General features: G+C 34.5%; 1 protein-coding gene across 2 annotated transcripts in view; it reads right to left on the bottom strand.

Annotated features, from left to right (window-relative positions):
• The window catches only part of VIRMA (vir like m6A methyltransferase associated), a 55,200-nt gene that overhangs the window by 17,459 nt on the left and 15,603 nt on the right, over window positions 1-22,138 (bottom strand). For both annotated transcript variants that reach the window (XM_014565391.2, XM_006191982.3), the window contains exons 6-16: window positions 19,319-19,441; window positions 18,479-18,751; window positions 15,560-16,700; window positions 11,920-12,411; window positions 10,804-10,958; window positions 8,847-8,929; window positions 6,467-6,560; window positions 5,780-6,324; window positions 5,020-5,255; window positions 4,293-4,545; window positions 2,387-2,604 (exon numbers count right to left, since the gene is read on the bottom strand). In XM_014565391.2, coding sequence (XP_014420877.1) covers window positions 2,387-2,604; window positions 4,293-4,545; window positions 5,020-5,255; window positions 5,780-6,324; window positions 6,467-6,560; window positions 8,847-8,929; window positions 10,804-10,958; window positions 11,920-12,411; window positions 15,560-16,700; window positions 18,479-18,751; window positions 19,319-19,441 — 3,613 coding nt within the window. The remainder of the gene's footprint in view (window positions 1-2,386; window positions 2,605-4,292; window positions 4,546-5,019; window positions 5,256-5,779; window positions 6,325-6,466; window positions 6,561-8,846; window positions 8,930-10,803; window positions 10,959-11,919; window positions 12,412-15,559; window positions 16,701-18,478; window positions 18,752-19,318; window positions 19,442-22,138) is intronic.

The raw sequence follows: 22,138 nt of genomic DNA, 5'->3' as shown, positions 1-22,138 counted from the left end.
GTCACCCTTTGGTGAGGACTTCCCTGGTCAACTCTCACCCTCACTTTGGCATCATTGTCCCTCTGCCCTACTTTGTTTTCCTGTAACATATAATGTATTTTTATTTACATGTTTATTATCTGTGTATCTCTAGTAAAATGAAAGCATCAAGAAGGCAGGGTTTATTTATTTATTTATTTTAATTAAATCCCCAGCACCTAGGAAAGTGTCTGTCCCAGAGAAGAGGGCATTCAACAAACATCCGTGGACTAAAATGACTCTAGTATTCCTTCATAGTACCTACTGTGAGCCAAGTTTCTAGGTGCTGGGGGAGCGCGCCAAGAAAATACATTTAAGTCCTTGAGTAGCTAAAATTCTAGTGAGATAGACAACCAAATAAGCGATGGGCCTATATAACGTAATGCCAAACAGTATAAAGACAGTGAAAAATATAAAAGGGAATAAGGAATGGAGACACAAAGGATAGGCTATTTCAGACAGGTATTTAGACAGGAAATATATTTATACAGATACCTGAGTGAAGTGAAGAAGTAAGTCAAGAACTAGGGAAAAAGCATTTTAGGAAAAACAGAGTCTGGTGGTAGGAATGGGCTTGACAAGGAGCAAAATTTAGGATAAAAGAGCTATAAATCAAAGAGATGAGTGAGTGTCAGGCTGTACAGAGCCTTAAAGATCATTACAGAGAGTCTGAATTTTATTTGCAGTGTAACAGGAAGCCATCAGAAGGATTTAAGCAAAACAATGACATGTATCTTGTTCTAAGTTTAAAAAAGATCAGGCTGAGATTAACAGCAAATTTCTTCTGCAAAGCACAGGGAACTATATTCAGTATCCTGTAGTAACCTATAATGAAAAAGTACATGGAAACGAATATATGTATGTATATGTATGACTGGGACATTATGCTGTACACCAGAAAATGACCCAACACTGTAAACTGACTATACTTCAATTAAAAAAAAAAAAAAAGATTAGTCTGAGTCCTAAGAAAATGTATTTTAGGATAATAGTGAGAAGTAAGAAGACTGGAGGCTATTGCAATGGGTAAGAAATGATAGTGGACTGAACAGGGGTGGTAACTATGGCGGTAGAGAAAGGTGATCAGATTCAGAATGTATTTTGGAGACATACTGCACTGGACTTATCAATGGATTGAATGCAGGGGGTGAGGAAAAGATACCTGGGTGGATGGCAATAATATTAACTGGGATGAGCAAGACAGAAACATGTTTGAAGCAAGAGTATCAATAGCTTTGTTTTAGTTCAATTTGGATACCCATTAGATAGCCAAGTAAGAGATATCAAATAGATACATGAGTTACTTGGAGCTTAGCAGAAAGATCAGAGCTAAAGAGAGAAAAAGGGAATCAATTAACATGACTTAGGATTAAAAAAGGACAAGAAACATGAATGCAGGAGAGTCAACAACATCACATATCCTGCTATGGCAGAGGTATGCAGAGTCTTTGTGAGCACACCTAACCCAATCAGGAATGGAGGAACCAGGGAAAGCTTTTTGGTTTTCTTGGAAGTGTAGTATATAAGGTGAGTTTTAAAGGATATAAAGTAAATACCCAGGCAGTAGGAAAAAGGACATTAAAGAAGTAAAATTTAAAGACTTTGGTGAGAGACTGGGAGATGGAGGGGCAGGGGAGTTGGGGAAAACTTGGCTGTTCAGCAGGTGCCACCAACTGAGAGAATATAGAAGAGACAAGATAAGGAGGTGGAGAAGGTAAGATCCAGTACCAAACACAGTACCTGGAACATTAGTTTTCAACCAATGTTACAAGAATTAATGAAAGACACAAATATATGTTTCTTAATCCCTTCTATCTCATAATCTTACATACTTCAACAAATTCCCAAAGAAATCTACGTGATAGCCAGCTATTTCCATAGCGAAGAAAAAGATGATGACATGGACAGAGAGATTAGAACAGAAATTACACTTGAGAGACTAAACAGCATGAGGTTTATATCATTTCAAATTAACTTCATCTCAGCCATTCTTCTAGAGAATAAAACACACAAGAATCCGCACTTTTAGCTTTAGGGTCCATAACATCACACTACCATCATCTCTGAAGAACTACAGGTGAATGTACCAACAAAACAACTATTTTAGAGCATGAATTAACATCCCTGGAACAGTAAGATTTCCTTCTTAAATACTGTAAGATGCCCAATATGTCTATCTATTCAATTTATATTTTCAATCCTAAAGATCTTATTACTAGGACATTTCACCACTAAGGAATCTTTTCTATAAATGCAAAATTTCTCCACACGAAAGAAATCATATATTCAACCTTCTACAACAGCTATGAATTAATTAATATGGGGAGGGGTTAAATCCAGAAGTATATTAAATTAGATAAAGCATTACCTTTTTAAATGAAATAATCCATAATCATGCTCTGCAAGAAACATCATTGTTCTGACACATGTCAGTAAACAGTTGTAGCTGCTCTCAGAGTTAGCTAGCATAGCCAGGAGGCAGTCACAGATTGACGCCATCAATTCTTTGTTTGGCAGAGAATTGGAGAGCTGCTCCAGTTCAGAAATAGAACCTTCAGAAGAGTTTGGCAAAATTAGTGCAATGTCCTGTGAGGGAGGAGGGAAGTTGGGGAAAAAACAATTTTTTAAATGATTATCACTATCACTTAGTATTTTTATTTCAGAAATACATAGCAATTAATACTTAGTAATTATCAAAATATTATAGTTACTGTCCCATCCCAAACATAGGTTCAAACACATTCAGAACAAAGTTGTTTTGCCCTCCTATAAAAGTTAATACAAGGATACACACCGAAAGAAATAAAGACTTAAATATTTTTGCTTTACAGTATTTTTACTGTGAAACAACATCTCTTTGAAAAATTTCTCCTTCTGGATTACACTGAGTGTAGTTTCTATATTCAAATGGTTAGGTAAGCACTTTGGTACTAAAATATTTTAAATTACTGTATTATTCATTCATTTCAATATTTTTTTAATTTATAAAGAAACCATTCAGAGAAATAAACTTTAATAAATATATCCATATATGAATTTAAAACATCACACAAAGAAATGGATGGAGCAAAAGAACACTTAGGCACAGTCTTCCAACTAAATAGTTTCCTTGAGTTTTTATATACTTTTAAAATTCAAGTTTTCAATGCTAGGCAAGTTTACCTAACAATAGCTGAATATCCCACTACTTTTTTTTTTCACAGAAGTAAAATAGATTTTATGGAAACATTTTTAGGTATGTACTATTGCCTTTAATCATTTCAACATACTGGATGGAAACCAGTATTCAACTTGGGTTAGAACTATAAAATAAAGCTTGAATAAAAGGGAAATAAGGCGAGGGCAAGAGTGAGGTTTATGTGATCAGGACAGCTAGGATGCTAAAGTGTTATTCAGCGTACTCAAATAACCCAATGTGGATTATATAGCAAACACCAGTTGATTGGAGGACTTAAAATAGCTTTTTACCAGGTCCAAAGCTATTTTCTACCAGTTCCCTTTTTGTGGAAACAAATCACACCAAAAATATTCCTTCTTGACTGGAGTGTTAAATGTAACTAAACTGGATTTTTCTTAGCTAGAAAAAGGTAATCTTCCAACATGGAATCCTATTAAAAATATTCTGCCTGAAAAAGATCGCATCTGATTGATTAGACAGCGGTAGCATTTTGACAGGCTAAAATGCCATTAGGCAGAGAAATCTCCAAAGATCCCAAAAGTAATGGGCTTTAAAAGCGAAAACAATTTTCACTAACTCATGGAATTATAAACTGCATGTCAAGAATACAGACAGCAAGATGAAATACTACTACTTTTGGTCAACATCTACGAGCACAGTAGTCTGAAATACACTAAAACCACAGCAGCCTGTGATGCCTTCAAAAGTTGTCCTACCAAGAGAACATGATACTAATTCAATCACAAAACTATAAAACTCAAGAATGAATTGGTGTGTAACTGGAAGGAAAATGAACATACCAGACATAACCAACCCCAAAGTATACAGTGGCACACAAAACAAATATCCAAGGACACACTCTCATAAAAGAAAAGGAAAAGAGCTCTTCAGAGAAGCCTGTGAAGTACAAACTCAATGAAAGTTATGTAGCACCAAACCATTTTATTGCTGGCTCACTGGGCAAATTACCTCCCTAAACAACAGGAAGAGTAATGAAACAGATGAGATCTCTTTGTACACAGCCAGTATTTACATCAAGAGAAGCTTTTAAAAAACACATAAACAGACAAAGAATTTATAAAATAACTATAAATACCTGATCACAGAGAGACTGCAAAATGGATGTGATATATTCAACACACTGTTGGCGAATAACACTATCTCCAGGAGACCGCACCAACGCCAACAGCTCCTGGAATATCTCTGCATATCTTTCATCCCCTTTAACAGTTCCATTAATTAGATGCAAAATAGCTAATTTACAAGCTTTGTGTGAAGCCAGAGCATCAAGAAGAGCAAGCAACCTGGTGGTTTGGCTAGTATACTGTTTTTCTTTATCTTCTGAAGTGCTGAAATAAAATCAACACATTTAGTAAACAAAATTCCTAACTTTAAAGCATTATTTAACTAACATTTGTTTTTCAACACATCTGAACTTATACAAATCTTGTATAAAAACATTTCATTCCTTGAATATGGCAACTTCTCTGGAATTTTACAATTACTATAAAATTTTATAAATTCTGGTTTTCAGTAATTTTTTTTTAAATCAGAGTACTTTATAGTTCACCTTCCAAACACCCAAAATCTTCAAACACTTCAAGGTAGCTTGCACATGAAATAATGAAATAAAATTTCCTAATTAAAATTAATCTACATATATTCATATACACTTGTGTCTGTGTGTGTATGTGTATATGTTTATGTGTATATTTATATGTATGTATTATCTGAGCATTCTAAACTCTGGTTTCAAAATTCTAAGTTTAAAAATATATGTGTCAAAAATAACTTGAAAAAATTTTAATGCAAAATGAAAATACCTTTGCAAGTCTTCTACAATCAAATCCAACACAGTTCTCATAATCAGAAGTGCAGTTGGTGAGGCAAGGTCACACAATTGAACACAAATACGTCGTAACATATGTTGAATAGGCTGGCAGGTTGTGCCAGAGAAAGAGCGAACTATTTCTTGGAGCAACTTTGCTTGAACATGAAGGTGCATGCTCCACAATTTTCGGGTGTTGAGTGCCACTGATATATCATGTGGCTCAATAACCTGTTAAAAAAGTATAATGTGTGTGTACGTAGATTTTAAATATTTATTTATAGTCACAAAAACTGTTCAGGAAAAACTGTTATGAAAAGAACATCTTTACTGTATGCTTAAAACATTTAATTTTCTATTATACAATTAGACATTTGCTTGAATTCAACGCGTCTAAAAAACTTATTGTTCTCAGGTTAGCAGTCAGTAGAGCAGAGTCCATTGGTGAAGCAACCTAGTCAATGGCAAATTCTAACACATGATAAAGGGAGGAAAAAAGGATTAAAAATAACAAAAGTACAAGTATACATAACAGCATAATAAAATTCACATTAACAAAATTTTATTTAAAATGTTACTCCCATATTTCCTTAATGACCAACTTTCTTCAGTTTTATCTCACCCTCATCGAGTTATTATGTCTTTCTTAGGGGAAGGAGATGAGGGTTGTTTGTTTTTTTTAAAGCAAAATCACTGGCTTTTTAAAAAGTGTTACTGCAGTCATTTATAAGATGCATGTTATATGGAAGTGATACCTGAGTTGTTTGCATGGGCAATGGTAGAGGCAGCAGCTCTGAAAGGAGTATGAGTCCAGAAAAAAATCCTTCAGGAACCTTCAAAATTGAAGAAAGAACTTCTTTTAACATTAAAGACCAAGTATTGTTGGCCAGAGTCTCTTCTGAGATTGTGAGCTTTTCATTAACTCCTTGTGTAAAAGTCAGTAAGATATCAATGATATCATTCTGAATTTTCTGTTCATCACTATCCAAACGACCTGAGAGAGGGATAGAGCACAGGAGCATGTGTAAAGTCACAAGTGCTGAAGGAACACGCATGTCCTTAAACTCAAAGGATCCACCTCTCAGGAGTTCCGTTAACATAGTTTTAAGAAGAGTGAGTGTGCAGCGAGCCATTGAAATAGTAGTAACTCTGTGAAGGGTAGTCCCCATGTTGACATGGAGCCTCCATGGCTGAGTCAGAATACTGTTCAATTTTTGCAGCACCCGAATAAAGGTGTCCATTCCTTCAGCAGAAAAAAGCTGAATAACAGCAAGATTCCATTTCAGATCTTTCTGTTGACCTTCATATAAATAAGGGAGAAAAAAAAAAACTAATTACTTACATGTTACTCACTGATTAAGATTTCTTAATATTTTATTTAACAAAGGATATTTATACTAGGCTTAAAAAATAGCAGTTTTTAAGCAGAGTAGCCACATTACCTTCAACAGGGGGTGGTGGGCACGCCACATTACAGAGAACACGCAAGGCAGTGGTAAGGCCAACTCCTTCTGGGGTCATCAAGTTATCAATATTCTTTAAAAATAAAAATGAACAGAAAGATTAATTTCTTGGTAACTATCAGACCCAGAGTAGGCATTAGTTACAAACATGAATTTCAGGGGGTGGGGGTATGGCTCAGTGGTACAGCGTATGCTTAGCATGCACAAGGTCCTCGGATTCAATCCCCAATATCTCCATTTAAAAAAAAAAAGGCTCAAGTTGAGTACTTTCATCATTTTAAACTTCTTAAGTAAATTTAAAACATAAATAAGGCTAATGAAGTTTATAAAAGTTACTTGCCCTATGGCGTATGTTGTACTATATATGATACATTTATGTATATAAAATGAATAATTGCAAAGACAAGTACAAATATATTAAAAAGTACTGACTAAAACAAAGGTTGCATACAGATATGTATGAGACTCTGTATTAGGAATTTAAAATAGCTCCTGTTTGGATACTCTTTCCCAAAGATGAAGCAATAACTGATTTTACAAAGCCCTGTGGGTACTAATACCTCTTTCAAAACTGAGGAAGCAACAGGGAACATTTTACTACTACATAACGTTCATTTTTAAAAATGCAGACACCACAAGAATCTAGTTCTTATGGCCATTTGGGGCATGGCTAGAGGAAAAAGAAATACAGTTGCCTATGACCTTAGCACCTGTCCATGCTATGTTTCCTGGCAACAAATAGTTATGTTTAAGTTGCTTTATCTTTATAGTTTCAATGGAGCAGCATAAAAATGGTTTAAAAAACTTAGAAGAAATGTTATTATTGTTATTATTTCAGCTTCTAAGGAGCTTCAGAGGAGAAACTTGAAAATAAGAAAATTCTTTCCCTCATACATTTCCCACCTTAGGTTATCTTTCATTTCTTTCTTGCTACCTCTCAATAATTCCACAAATTACATAAAGCAGCAGAGAGTCACAGAGTGAAGTTTCAGTCTCAGATCAACTGTTTTTAGTACATATTAGAATGAGAGTCACTTATAAAAATCATAACTAACGGGACAAGGATTTACATAAAAATTAAAACTCTTTTAATCACAGCACGTAATTCAAATATCTAGAACTAAAATTTTTATTGGGTTAAATATCTTTACCCAAGTCATCTGATACTTATTGGATACTTTACATATTCTCCTGACCGTGTACAAGTACCCTAAATACCTGACCATCTAAATCTACAGGACACTATTATACTTCTGCTAAATAAAAGACTGAATATAATGAGGGGCGAGGGTGTAGCTCAGTGGTAGAGCATGTGCTTAGCATGCACAAGGTCCTGGGTTCAATCCTCAATACTTTCATTAAAAAAAAAAAAGACTGAATATAATGAAAAGCTCTAAATATCAGTACAGGCATAAAGTAAAGAACAGAAGACTATGACGGCACTACAGGAGTTAAAGCATTCTTAGGAGACACGGAGGAAAAAAAAGAGAAGAGCACACAAGTTAATGAAGAAAAATCTGAAGCAGATAAACCCAAACAGCTCTTTTTCGCTAGATTAGAATAGCAACAGATTAGATAATATACATACATTACTTCAGTAACACATTTCAGATCCAAGACCAAGATGGTTTATACACACAGACATATACATATATACACAATACATATAGCTCATCTGTTAAATGAGAAAGGAGATAATTCAAGGTCCATTCTGCCCCTCTGGTTTAAAATTTTTTATGCATCTGTAAGTACCTTTAACCCTTCTTCCTATGCTACACATTGGATCAACTAAGGAACAAAGAAAACTTTTCAGCCTTCCAAGGATGCAATAATTTTAATGAATTTTTCCATTATGAATTACCTGAATTGTATATGCATTTTTCAACTGTAGTAATATGAATTTTATGGTTTTCAACTTTCATAAATTATTTCAATTGCAGATTTGACCATCACAAATTAACAAAAATTAAAAAAAAGCCACTGCAATTATCCAGAATAGACTCCATCAATTTTTACCTAAAAATTCTGAGAAAAGTTCCTTTTCACTAAAGTTTAACTGAAATAATTACATGTTACATTATCAGAGGATTCAAATCATCAAAATGGTAGGTGATATTCTGATTTGAGGGGGAAAAAAATAGGACAGAATCTGGCAGTAGAAAGCAGTATAGTTGTGTGCATCTGTATTCATGTAGACACACAATTACACACCCATCTACCTATACACACCCAGTACCAATCTATACCCACAAGACTAGCAAATCAATCAAGTATATTTAACTGCACTGTCTATACAAGTGATTTAATGTAATATTACTATATACTACCACACAGTTACATAAAATAAAGTTTTACTTACCTGTTTAACATATTCAATTAGGTTTGGGATGCAGTTAATTTCAAATCTAACATTTTTCAGAGGTTCAAGCCACTTGCCAAGTTCTTAAAAACAAAAAGAGTAATTCAGAATGTATTACTTTAAAATAAAAGCATTTATAACAAAGGAAGTAAAGGTATCCTTTTCCAGAGAAAAACATTATCAGATCCATACTGATTTCAATAATCTTTTATACAGGAATAAACTTACATCCAGTTCTTTAAACAAACTTTAAAATGAAATGTTAACGTTCTCCTATACTGGTTTAGAAATAAGAGGTGACCACTCTTAGTTATTTGGTTTCCGAAAACTTGTATGTTCACATGATTAAACAGGACCATCTAACTAAACAATATTTTTTGCAACAACCAACTTACAACATTTTTAAAAATTTTATTAAATTGATTGCTCATAATTAATATAACAATATATACTGATTATTCACCTAACGCTAACACTGATTACCACACTCCAAAAAAGCATTCACAGTGGGGTAATATAGCTCAGTGGCAGAGCTTGTGCTTAGCATACACAAGGTCCTGGGTTAAATTCTCAGTACCTCCACTAAAAAATAAATAAATAAACAAACAAACAAACCGAATCTCCCCACCCCCCAAAAAAGCTTAAAAGATTTTTTTAAATTTAATTTTACGAAAAAAGCATACACAAAATGTATTAATTTCTAACAGGATTAAACCCGTGGGGGGACATTTCCTGAGTGCCTTTTCCCTTAACATGAATTTTTAAATTTGTCAATTTCCTAATTTGCCTTTACAAAATTAAAAGTAATCACAATGGCCCCCAAAATAACAGGAAATTTTGTTTGTAAAATAAACACACGAAATATACCACTCACTGCAACTGAACTCAACTCTCCTAAAAGCTATGCCATAAAACCTATACTCTATCACCAAAAATGTTTTTTAGAAAAGCATTCTAATGTGGTAAGTGATATAACAGTTCTAGATACTTTATAGAAATGAATAAAGGAAACTGAAAATAGTAGTCATCTCTCCTTGGTTCTACACTCTTCCATGAGGACTACATACTGTTTACATCTAAGCATTTTTCCTAAGCGTTTTTAAACTCTTTCATATATATAGAATATATACTGTCAAATGAAAGATATAAGGAATAATAAAACAAAAACAAGAAGACCCATCACCCAGAATGTGTAGTAAAGCATTAATGTACCTCTGAAGACGCTGCATACTTTCCTTCTATAAAGGCATACTTCAGGAGAAAAAAATTTATTTTTCAGTATGGAAAGTTGAGTCTACTACCCAACTTTTGCTGGAGTATCATATATAAAATTTAGGATTAAAAAGAAAAGGGGCAACATGCTATTTATAATATTTACTCAATTTGTCAATTTTCTACTTGGTAAGGTCAGAAAGCCAAGAACCAAAATAAAATAATAAAAAATTGTGATTACCTTAAACTTTTCTAGACTGCCCACACAGTTTGCCATAAATTTCACAACATACATTTATATACTTCAGAAAATAATGTTCATGTTCTTCATTTTTCACTTTTGAGAACAGCAAACATGTGTTAACCACAATTGGATTTTCTAAGTTGTACTTAGAAAAGTATTGTACTTAGAAATATATATATAGAAAACACACATGCAAACTACACATAAAACTGAACTTCTGAGTTCATCTTTATTTCTATTTTGATTAGGAACTTCAACCAATCACAAATTTCCATGACCTTTCAGAAAAATCTTTTTGAGAACGTATAAAGTATCTTCATAAAAGGCACTTTCAGAAGTTAAAAACGGTATTACTGTGACGTTGTAAATCAAATATACTTGAATTTAAAAAATGGTATTACTAGGTATATTATCAAACCATGGTAACAATATTAATTATAGATATTCAAAGGCTTTTTTCTCCACATGTCACAATACTCAAAATAACTTCAAGTACCATACCTTGCAATTTAGCATTATTTTCATCTGCTTTACAAAGCTTCAGGAGAGATGCTGCATGCTGTTCTAGCATCTGGACATCACTGGAAGACTGAACCACCACCAAAATAAGTATGCATGCATAGTTATAAGCTACTGACTTCTTAGACTTGGAATCACTGAAACAAAATAAGGTTTTAAAGTTCTGGGTACAAAAACAAATTTTTTGAAACAATTTTAAACATTTTTTTCTACTTGGTTCTAAAGAGACCAAGGAATTTCACAACAAAATACGACTAATTTCCTGAAAACAAGAAATCACATTTTAAAGATCGATCTCTGATTGATCTGAAAACACTACTTAAAAGTATGTAACAACAAAGCACATTCATCACAATGGAAACTAAAATTCTATTAAGAAATAAGATCAGAAGAAGAATGAAATAATAAGTGTACTTCATTAGCAATGAAAGATTAGGAAGTACACTTCACTGGTGTCCTTTAAAATGCTATCCACTCTCTATCAACAGGAAAGAGTGTGATGAATCAACCCACGCCATCATCACTCAGTCTTCCACTACAGAACCGTTAAGATACAGCTAGGCATAGAACTCACTGAGTTTGCCTTTTAAAGGCCCCCCAAAAGACTGTTCACTCAAGGAGTCATATCACAACCCCAATAAAAAGGATGCCACTGCTTTGTATGACATGAACCAGGAAGAGTACGTATAATCTATTATCATTCTCAACCCCCTTCAACCAGTAAAAACACTTCTGAAATCCGAGCACCCTGAAGATGAGGGCAGAAGATGGCAAAATAGTTCTCATTACTCTTAAGGTATATGTATAATACTCCTATGCCTCAGGAGTCCCCTCCACACAAATCAGGAGGAAGACTACAGATCCAAACTTTGTCAACACCGTGGGGAAACTGGAAGAAGCTGCCATTTCATTTCTCTACAGTCACATCCTATATTTTAGAGATTTCTCTCATTCTAATCCTTAAATACTCCTTAATTATGTGTTATGTCAAGAAATTAGTTTTTACTTTCAAAACAACATATTCTTTCAAGAAACTAGCCCATTAGTGATGTAGTTTTCCAATAAAATAGAAAATTTAAGGAATAAGTAGAAAATTACCCTAAGGCTTCTTTGGAATAGTACTCCATTAGAGTAATAAGACTTTGGAGATTTTTCTCAAGGCTGAAAACATGACCAACAGCTGATCTTCCCACAGGATTAAAGGTAATCAAGTAAAGACTGTGAAGAGTTCCCAAGAGATCTGAGTGGTCCGTTTCTTCGCTGGCTGTACAACGCTGGAAATGGCTGAACAGTTCTGTGATGCACTGCAATGTCTGTGTTGAGTCCTGCAGCCACAGGGCAAATGCATCATCAACAACACCATCGGACTGGAGGCCTTCCTCTTCATCTTGATCATAAAGGTGACACAGAGCTCGGATCAACAAATTTGTTGCTTCATATTCTGACATAAAAAAAAGAAGACCCTTTTGTGACTGTGCAAGAAACTTTAAAACATCTTTAGTGGCTTGCAGCACACCAGGATGAGCACTTGTTACCGGAATTGACAGAAGCAAGGTAACCAACTCCAAGAAGTGATGACTGTGAAGATACCTACAGAAGAAGTAACAAGATGTATGTTAAGTCAGTGTAAAACATTCTTCATTTATTCAATATTCATTAGACAGGAAAGAGCTAAAATTTTTAACGGCCATAATCCTTATCCTCAGCAATATACTACTTTTAACTAAAAACATAATGTGAGTAGCAAGTCTTCTCTCTACTGGGCCAAACAAAAGTGAAAGTTCTATACAGCTTTTTCCTAGCATTCAAAGGATGTTCAACAAGTAACTGTTGACAAGTTTTCTCTTTCCAGAATCAAATTTGACTTTAAATTCTGGGCCTTCTTTCCAGGTCACTTATCAAATGTTCCTTCCTTTTCAACCACAGTCCTACTCAACTCACAGCATACCAGTATACCTGATTTAGTTTATCTAGGAAGAGTACAGTAGCTTTACTATAAAATCATATGGTATATTCAGATTTACTATATGTAGTATCTCTGAATTAGTACCACTGGAGAGGGGAAAAAGTTGAATTATCAAATTTTAGTATTTACTACCCCCATACATAGTACTCTTTTATCAAATCCAAGAACCATTTTTTAGTATACACAATTTTAGTAGAAAAAGTCTGAATTTATCCAACACCCCAAAAAACACACAGAGTTATTTTCTGATGCTGATAGAATATTTTCATTGTCCTAATAATTACACTTTGTGCTCCATCTTTTCATCCCTTCCTCCCCTGCAACCCCTGGCAATCACTGGTCATTTTTACTGTCTCCATAGTTTCGCCTCTTCCAGAATGTCATAAGTTGTAATCACACAGCATAAAATTGCCTCTTCAATCAAATTTCTGCTTAAACTCAGGCTTCTACATCATAACAAATACTCCTAGGAACTTCTTAGCACAAAGGCAAACATTACTATGCTCTAAAAGCATCCTTAACCACCTTATGGAGTGTACGAAAATAGCTAGCATCACAGGCCTCAGCATGCTTATTCTTAGAAAGGCCTGCTTGCAAGGCTGGCTCTTTGCTGGACTCGGGACGGATTTGGGGAGAGTTTCAACCTACCATCTGATAAGAATATTCACTGTGCCGAAACCATTTATGCAAACAATATGGTTTATGCCCAATACCTGCTTTCCTTCAGGGAGTCTGGAATTCTGGCAAATGCTAGGTACTGGATGCCTACATGGCTATTCCCCAATAATAAGTTTGGATGCTGAGATTCTAATGAGCTTCCTCAGTAGGCAACGTTTCACACGTGTTGTCACAATTTGTTGCTAGGGGAAATAAGCGAGTCCTGTGTGCCTACACTGGGAAAGGACTCTGGAAGCTTGTGACGGTTCCCCGGGCTTCTCCCCAAGTACCGTTTTCCTTTGCTGATCATGCTTTGCATCCTTCTGATGCAGTACATCATAGTCATGAGTACAACACTAGGTCCCGTGAATCCACCTAGCAAATCTTGGGGGTTATCCTGGAGACCTCAGCATGAGACATTTAGAGAGAGCCTTCCCATCACTTCAAATTAATCCTTCCAAAATGTAATTATTTCTCCTTTCAAAGTTCACTCTCCCTTCTAATTTACCAGTTCCTGTCCATAAAACCACAGTTCCAATAGTTACCCTAGCTAGAAATTTCAAAGTATCTTTAGCTCCTTATTTTCTCTTCTTACCTACCAGGGTCAGTTGCCAAGTCCTAGTAACTGCTCTGTCACAAACTCTCAATACTAGCACAATATTTGTCTTCCCATTCTCTGTAAATGCCACTATATTAGGCCAAGTACTTAACACACCTAATACCTAGAATCTTTAGACAGGCATCTACCTAATAACTCCCATTTCTTTTCCATTGCAAAACATCTTGTAACGATAATATAATCTGAGAACACTTCTTTGATCATATCAGATCTGCTACTCCAAAATATTCAAGATCTTCCCAAATTCTAAAAAATCCAAATTCCTTAGCATAGCTTTCAAAGCTTTTTATTTCCTGAAGTCTGATACCCAAACGTATCTCCTTCAATTATGGGAGGAAAAAAATAATACTTTGTAGGGCATTCATTACTAGTTTTCCCTCAATGACAGCTTGAGAGCATCACCTCTTCCCTTACACTCAGCCATCCTCATTGAATGACTTCACTTCCTACTTTATTAAAAATATGATCAATGAGAAGCACCCTGTCTCCTTTCTGTGTCCACACTACCAAGATATTTATATTTGTACACTCACAAGGTTTCCTTTCCCCTGTTCAAAGCCAAGCCCCTATACGTGTACTCTTGACCTCAACTCCTACCAGACCTTATTCTAGCAATTATCATCTTATACTCCTATAAGAACTCAAAATAAGGCTAAAAACAGGAATGGATAGGTACAGATTTTAGAATGGACAAGTATCTATTTTCTGTTAATATACTTATGTTCCAAAGTAAGGCAAAAAATAATCATAGAAATAAGCAATTAAATGATAAAAATGCAATTTCTGCATTAGTTAAAAAATTATTTACAGGCAAAATGCTAGAAAAGAACCTCAAAAATTAAAAGTTAAAACATCTACCATGGGTACCTAATAATGCCAAAACTGCACCAACAGATAACTAGAGAGTTAGATGGCAGAAACAACTGGTAATTAAACCTTTAACATAACTTCAACCAGGGCTGTAAAATTAATTTAGTGAAGCAATAGCTTAAATGACAGTGTATTAGAGTGACAGGGTACAAAGAGTTGACACACAAAAGCTCTCTCCTTCCTGTGCCATCCTCTTGTACCACCTTCCCAGAAGCCGCTCAGTGGCTTCTCATTTATTTGTGCTCATCAACATGCTTATAAAAGCACTGTTGTTGATTATTACTATCTTTGAAGTTGCTACTACTACTTTAAGTATTGAGGGGAAGGATACAGCTCAAGTGCTTAGCATACACAAGGTCCTACGTTCAATCCCTAGTACCTCCTCTAAAAATAAATAAATAAACCTAATTAACCTCCCCCCAAAATTAAAAACTACTTTAAGTCTTAACAAAATATAACTCACCCACAGTAACACCCTTCTCAGGTTCACTGCTACCTATTTTGAAATAACAAGTATCCTTACAGATATGCAATTCCCACAGATACATAAAAAAACAAAATCAACCACATAAAAATTGCCTTTAATGATTGGTGAAATATATTTCCCAAACCCAAAAATGTCTTACCTAAAGAGAACAGGGTACGGATCATCTCTCTCTGGAGGTCCAGTAATACGTGCCATTGTTGGGAAAGACTTAACAGGAGGTTGGATCATTGTATGAGGTGCAGTTTCCATTAAATGGAAAACCTCCTCTAGGAGGTTAATAAGCTTTTCTATTTCTCCTTCACTTATATTTGAGGATTCCAAAAGATCCATATCCATTGAAGCCTCTACCTCATTTTCGTATTCTGGGTTTGTTCTCTCAAGCCCAGTATCTGTATCATGATCAGGGTCACTGTGGTTAGGAACAGATGAAGTCTTCTCTGCTAAATGGTCACCAAGTCTTTTAATCTCCGACAAAATTTCATAGAAATGGCACTTCTGAAGGATAGCTGAACCAGCAGTGACAACTCTCACAGTCTGATCTAAAAGTATGAGCTCTAGAAGTTTCTGATAGCCACTTTTTTCACTCTGCCTACTTCTTAAAAAAGCTTCCATTCCTTCTGTCATACTAATGACACTGTCCAAAGCTTTAAATGCATTTAACTTAAGAGAAGATGAGACATGATCAGCAAACAGGAGCTCAAATAATCCATTGATCACTCCTGCTTGTAGCAGTCCCGTGACTCCTTGAGCCCCACATTCTGCAAGTGAGGACACTAATTTGGTCCCAGCTTTGAGCTGTCGGACATTTAAGGCAATGGGTTGGCGAAGGGCTACTTGTAAATTTAAAGCTTGCATAGTCCAGTCTACCAACTGGCCAAGGGCATCTTGTTTTGTGTTTTTCAATTGCAAATAACTTAATCCTTTTATTATTAAACTTGGAATTTCTTCTAAAGCTGTTACCCATTTTGCACCTCTGTCTTCATGATACAAATCCAAGAGTTCAGTTAACTTCACGGAGGCTTCTATTGCCCCTGAATTTTCTTTATCTGGGCCTTGATCCTTCATTCTACTGATTTCAATTTCAAAAGTAGTCTTGTATGGACAGCTGAAGTATAAAAGTGGTACAAGCTCCCTGTCATATGGATCATATGTCATAGGAGGAACTGAAGCTAGGTCTTCAGCAGTGTATTCAACATCAAAGTTCGGATACTTAAATGTTTCACGTTCCAAGTCAGCAATTCCATCTTCATCACTAGAAATTTGTTCATAACCATCATCCCCTGAAAATTAGTTCAAATAATATTTGTTACATCATTGTTGTTAAATGCAAAAAAATCTAGTTATTCAAAAAACTCATTTAATAGTATGGCAAAAATAAGAATTAATGATTTCCTCAACAAAATTAACTCCTGCCCCTACATTTTATTAACAATTACTAACATTTTATAAGTTCTAATAGAATAATTATAGAAAAACTTCATTAGCAAAGTCTTCTATTATATGTTTGGCTTTACAACTAATTCTATTACAGATCTTTTCCTCACAGAAATAAAATCAGAAATGCCACAAAGTAATGAAAAATAACTCTCTCATGAAGAAAGAAATTAAACTTGCCCTCATGAAAGAGTATTTTTAAAATGGAAAAAATAAATTGATGGGTAAAAATTATTAAGTTAACTAAGAAATAATACCATAATTGCAAAGCTAGCCCAAATATTTTCAGGGAAAACATTCTAGGTTCTTTTTATAACATGAATTTCATATTCCCTGAATTTTTACTTCTCTATATGACCTGCCACACAGCTTCTCAGATCTGTATTACATTTTTATGGAAAAAATTTGTTCATTTAAAGTGCTCAGCTTTGCCAAAACAAGAGCTTTCTTATCATGACATGTGCAGCTTTTTCCTCTTTTTCAAATAAAACAGAACCAAAGACAAAAAAATGTGTTGGTTTTACTTTTTAACACTACTATTACCTGGCCATGGTAACACAGAGATGTGTAATAACAGCCTCTTCTGACATTTTCAAAACAATTTCGCTGTAGCAATACACTCATATTTGAAAAGAAAGGGCCTATGGAGACCTGACTTTGGAAAAAACCTCAGATGCCTTCTAGTAAAAATCAAATTAACCAGCTTCATTCTCTCATCTTTTCTACAAAAGTGTCCTCTGATTAACAAAGTCTGCCTGAAATCTAACTACTATTTGCCAGTCAAATATAATAAATCTAGAAAGCGGTTTGTGGTCATCTGGGAACGGGAGAAGCTAAAAAAGTTATCACTCAATAACTCAATTATTTGTATTTTGTAAAAGGGCCCCTATGATATTAAAATGGCCCTCACTCTCATTCAGAATGAACTTCACCCTTACTATCTTAGAAAAAACAAGGCAAATTATCTGTCATTTTACGTAAATGCTTTAACATTACATCCCATTTCTTAGACAAATTAGTGGCCAATTAGCTTGAATATCTCTTTTTGCTTTCAAAGGAAAAATAAAGCCTAATTAAAGAATTGCATCATGCTGCCTTATGTCTTTGTATATTTGAGATTTTACCTTCTGAATAATGAATAATGTGGCACTCTGCCAAAATAGGTGGCAGACACCTTTAGGAATTCCATCAGCTTAAAACACCACTCCTTACTCTGACAGCAGACCAAATCCCTAATCACCATGTATTTGCTGCATATCCCTGCTTCCCTGGCCAAAGCTGATGGTATCAAGGGGCAGCTGATACCACAGGAAGACAAAGAGAATCTCCCAGAAAATTGGAAATGGATCTGAGATACAGTCAGGTAGTTTAGGCTGGTTGGTTAAAGAGAGATTAAAGATGTAGGCTGAAAAGAGATACAACAATTAATTAACAGAATATACAGTAGAAACATAAAGCAATGAAAATCCCTGCTCTAGTCAAGTCTTAAGGCCCAGCTACAATCTGACCCTTGGGTTTCTTGAAAGCCATTTATTTCTGCTATAAATTCTTTTGCATTGCTCAAAGCTACATAAAGTTAGTTTCCAGCACTTAAAACCCGGAAGTCCTAGCTAATATAACCCACCTTCACCTTCTTCATCCTCTTCACCTTCTTCCTCTTCATCTTCCTCTTCCTCCTCAGGGATACTATCTACTGTATGGCGATCATCCTCATCCTCATCCTCTTCTTCCTCTACATCCACATCATCTTCTTCATCTTCTCCTTCTTCTTGCTGTTCCTCTTCTACTTCTCCTTCATCAGAATATTGACCTTCCTGAGGAACAGAATTCCGATCAGGAGAAATGGGCTCGAAGTAATCTTCTCTATGAGGAGCATCTTCTTCCTTGTCACCAGACACTAGAAAATTGAGATTTAAGGTACAGATTATTCTAACAGTTTAAATAATATGAGGCAGAAGGATTAGATACTGCAACTACTTAAAGACATTTTGGATGATTTAGCTCATAAATACCCTTAAAAAAAAAAAGTGGTAGAATTATTTGCTTTAAAAAAATATTAAGAGTATACACTGCACAACTTTATAGTGAGAATTAATAAAATATACTATTTTATATTCTAATACAATAATCATCTTCTTTTCAGCTATTAACTATTCAGATTTTTATCTCTTTCAATACACATTCCTTATTTTTACTGGTATTATTCTGTACATACCACTATAGCACATTAACATTTTATTTTCAAGGCAATGTTGCTTCTGCTTCAAATGAATTAACTGATTTTTTTTTTTTTAACAGGTTCACTTGCCAACCAAAAAACACTAGAAAATACTACACAGGGTGAGGGTGAGGGACATTCATCAAGATTTGATTATCAGCATCTAATTTTTTTTTCTTTAATCAAAAAGTACTATTAACATTAATCAAGAGGGGGGGAAAAAACTACCACTGATTTTACTTATACCTGGCAATGGCATGGGATCATCTTCATCGTCATCAGGTGGAGGGGGTCCTGGTGGAGTTCTTGGTCCCCTTGGCTGTGGTCTTGGAGGGCTTCCATTAAATTGATCTTCTTTCTCCCCATCAGCTAGTTTTATTAGAGACAGAAAAAGAACTCTCAAATTATTAAAGTACTGTGAAATAAAGTACAGTGAAATAAAAGTATAGTAAAATAAAATTTAAAAAATAAAAAACGAAATGCTATTCATCATTTGAGTTTTCATCTTCAGAATTTTTTTCTCCTTTTCAGTTTTATTAGGTAGAATTATTGCAGTTCGACTGCACATACACATTATATCATATGTAAATACATATATACAGCATACTTCACTTTTTTTTTAGTTTACATATATGTACTAATTATTGTTTCTAAGAACAAATTAGATCTTTAGCTTTTTAAATTTACATAGTTATCAAAGGAATAAAGCCAACTACAAAATAAGAATCAACAGAATGTAGTAATCCAATCATAAAGGACAGTCAAATGTGCTTACACATATTCAAGAAGTCAAAATAATAATTAGTTCATTTGTGTCCTTATTATTATTATTTTTTAGATTCCTCATATAAATGATGTAATATGGCATTTTTCACCTTCAGAATTTATTAACTTTTTCCTTCCTGACATCTAACAGAAATTTCGCTAATTAATTTAAATTGGGAAAGTTATAATTTCTGACTTCTTATAAACCAAAATATAATACATATAACTCTTGGGCATTATCCCATTATTTTTCTACAGGAAGATGAACATGAATACTCGTAACAGCTTTATTTGCAATACTCAAAAACTGGAAACTCCCCTGTTCAATGGCTGAACAGTTAAATATATTATGACACATCCATACTATGTAATACTACTCAGCAACAATAAAGAAGGAGCTGCTGATGCACATAAAAAGTGGCTAAATTTCAAAGAAATTATGCTGAATGAAAAAAGCCGATCTCAAAAACATCCCAACCTCATGATTCCATTTTTGCAACATTCATGAAATCATATAATTACAGAGACAGAGAACAGATTAGTGATTGCCCAAAGTTAGGGATAGGTGGGATGGATGCGGCTATAAAGGGGTAACACCAGAGAATCCTGTGATGGTATAATCAAGTATCTTAATTATGATGGCGGTCATGCAAAGCTAGACATGACATAAAATCACAAAGAGCTCTACACACACACACACACACACACACACACACACACACACGAGTGCATGCACAACTGGTGAAGATCGGAACAAGCTCTACAGGCTGCAACAATGGCAATTTTCTTGTTTTGATATTGTACTAGAGTTTTAAAAGGTGTTAAAACTGGAGGAAGCATAGGACTTCCCTATACATTTCTTTGAGCCTCTTATAAACCTCTAATTATTTCAAAATTAAAAGTTCAAAACATATATACATACATACATACATATGCAATACATGAGCTTAAATGTCAATTTTAAAATAAGTCAGTAAATTTAACAAAATTTTGGCGGCACTGTAATAAGACTAGAGACAACAGAAAAGATCAATTAAACTAAAAGCTTAGAAAAGATAAATACACAAACCTTTAGCTAGACTCATCAGGGAAAAGAAGACTCAAATAAACAAAATCAGAAATGAAAGAGGAGACACTACAACTGATACCACTGAAATACAAAGGATCATAAGAAGCTACTATGAACAATCATACACCAACAAATTAGACAACCTAGAAGAAATGGATACATCCCTAAAAACCCAACCTACCAAGAATGAATCATGATTAAACAGAATATCTGAACAAACTAATCACTGCAAGTAGACTAAGTAATCAAAAATCTCCTAAGAAACAAAAGTCTAGGGCCATATGGCTTTACTGGTGAATTCTACCAAACGTCCAAAAAAGAATACATACCAATCCTTCTCAAAGTCTTCCAAACTTATTTACAAGGCCAGCATTACCCTAACACCAAAACTAGACAAGGATGCCTCAAGAAAAGAAAATTACAGGCCAATATCCCTGATGAACATAGATGCAAAAATCCTCAACAAAACATTAGCAAGCCAAGTTCTGTAATACATTAAAAGGATCAAACGCCATGATCAAGTGGGATTTATTCCAGGGATGCAAAGGTGGTTCACCATCTGCAAAAAGTCAATGTGATAAAACACACTAACGAAACTAAGAATAAAAATCATGTTCATCTCAATAGATGCAGAAAAATCATTTGACAAAATTCAACATCCATTTATGATAAACACTCTCAACAAAGTGGATATAGAGGGAACATACCTAACCATAATAAAGGCCATATATGACAAGCCCGTAGCTAACACCATTCTCAACAGTGAAAAGCAGAAAGCTTTTCCTCTAAGATCAAGAACAAGACAAAGATATCCACTTTTGCCACTTTTATTCAATACAGTGTTGGAAACCCTAGCCAGAGCAATTAGGCAAGCAAAAGAAATAAAAGGCATCCAAATAGGAAAGGAAGGTAGTAAAATTGTCATTTTTAGCAGATAAAATACAGGTATACTTTTTTTCAAAAGTTCACTTTATGCCACTTCACTTTTATAAAAGACCTACATTAGTACCTGTTTTCACTAATCAAAAGAAATCCAAAGAGGATTTTCACTTTTACAAAAAAATAAATAAATAAATAAAGTGAAAAGCAAAAAACACATGTTAAGCATTCATTCTGCAGTGAGGTGTTACAGAGGTGGCATAACTCTGAGGAGTAAGAGTGGTACTGCCCCAGCAACTCCAATAAGCATCTCAGCATCAAGCCACCATAGTTTTAAACTATGTCTGTGAGCA

Source organism: Camelus ferus, chromosome 25 (genome assembly GCF_009834535.1).
Source record: "Camelus ferus isolate YT-003-E chromosome 25, BCGSAC_Cfer_1.0, whole genome shotgun sequence".
Lineage (NCBI taxonomy): Eukaryota > Metazoa > Chordata > Mammalia > Artiodactyla > Camelidae > Camelus > Camelus ferus.
This window is presented reverse-complemented; position numbering and strand designations above follow the sequence as displayed.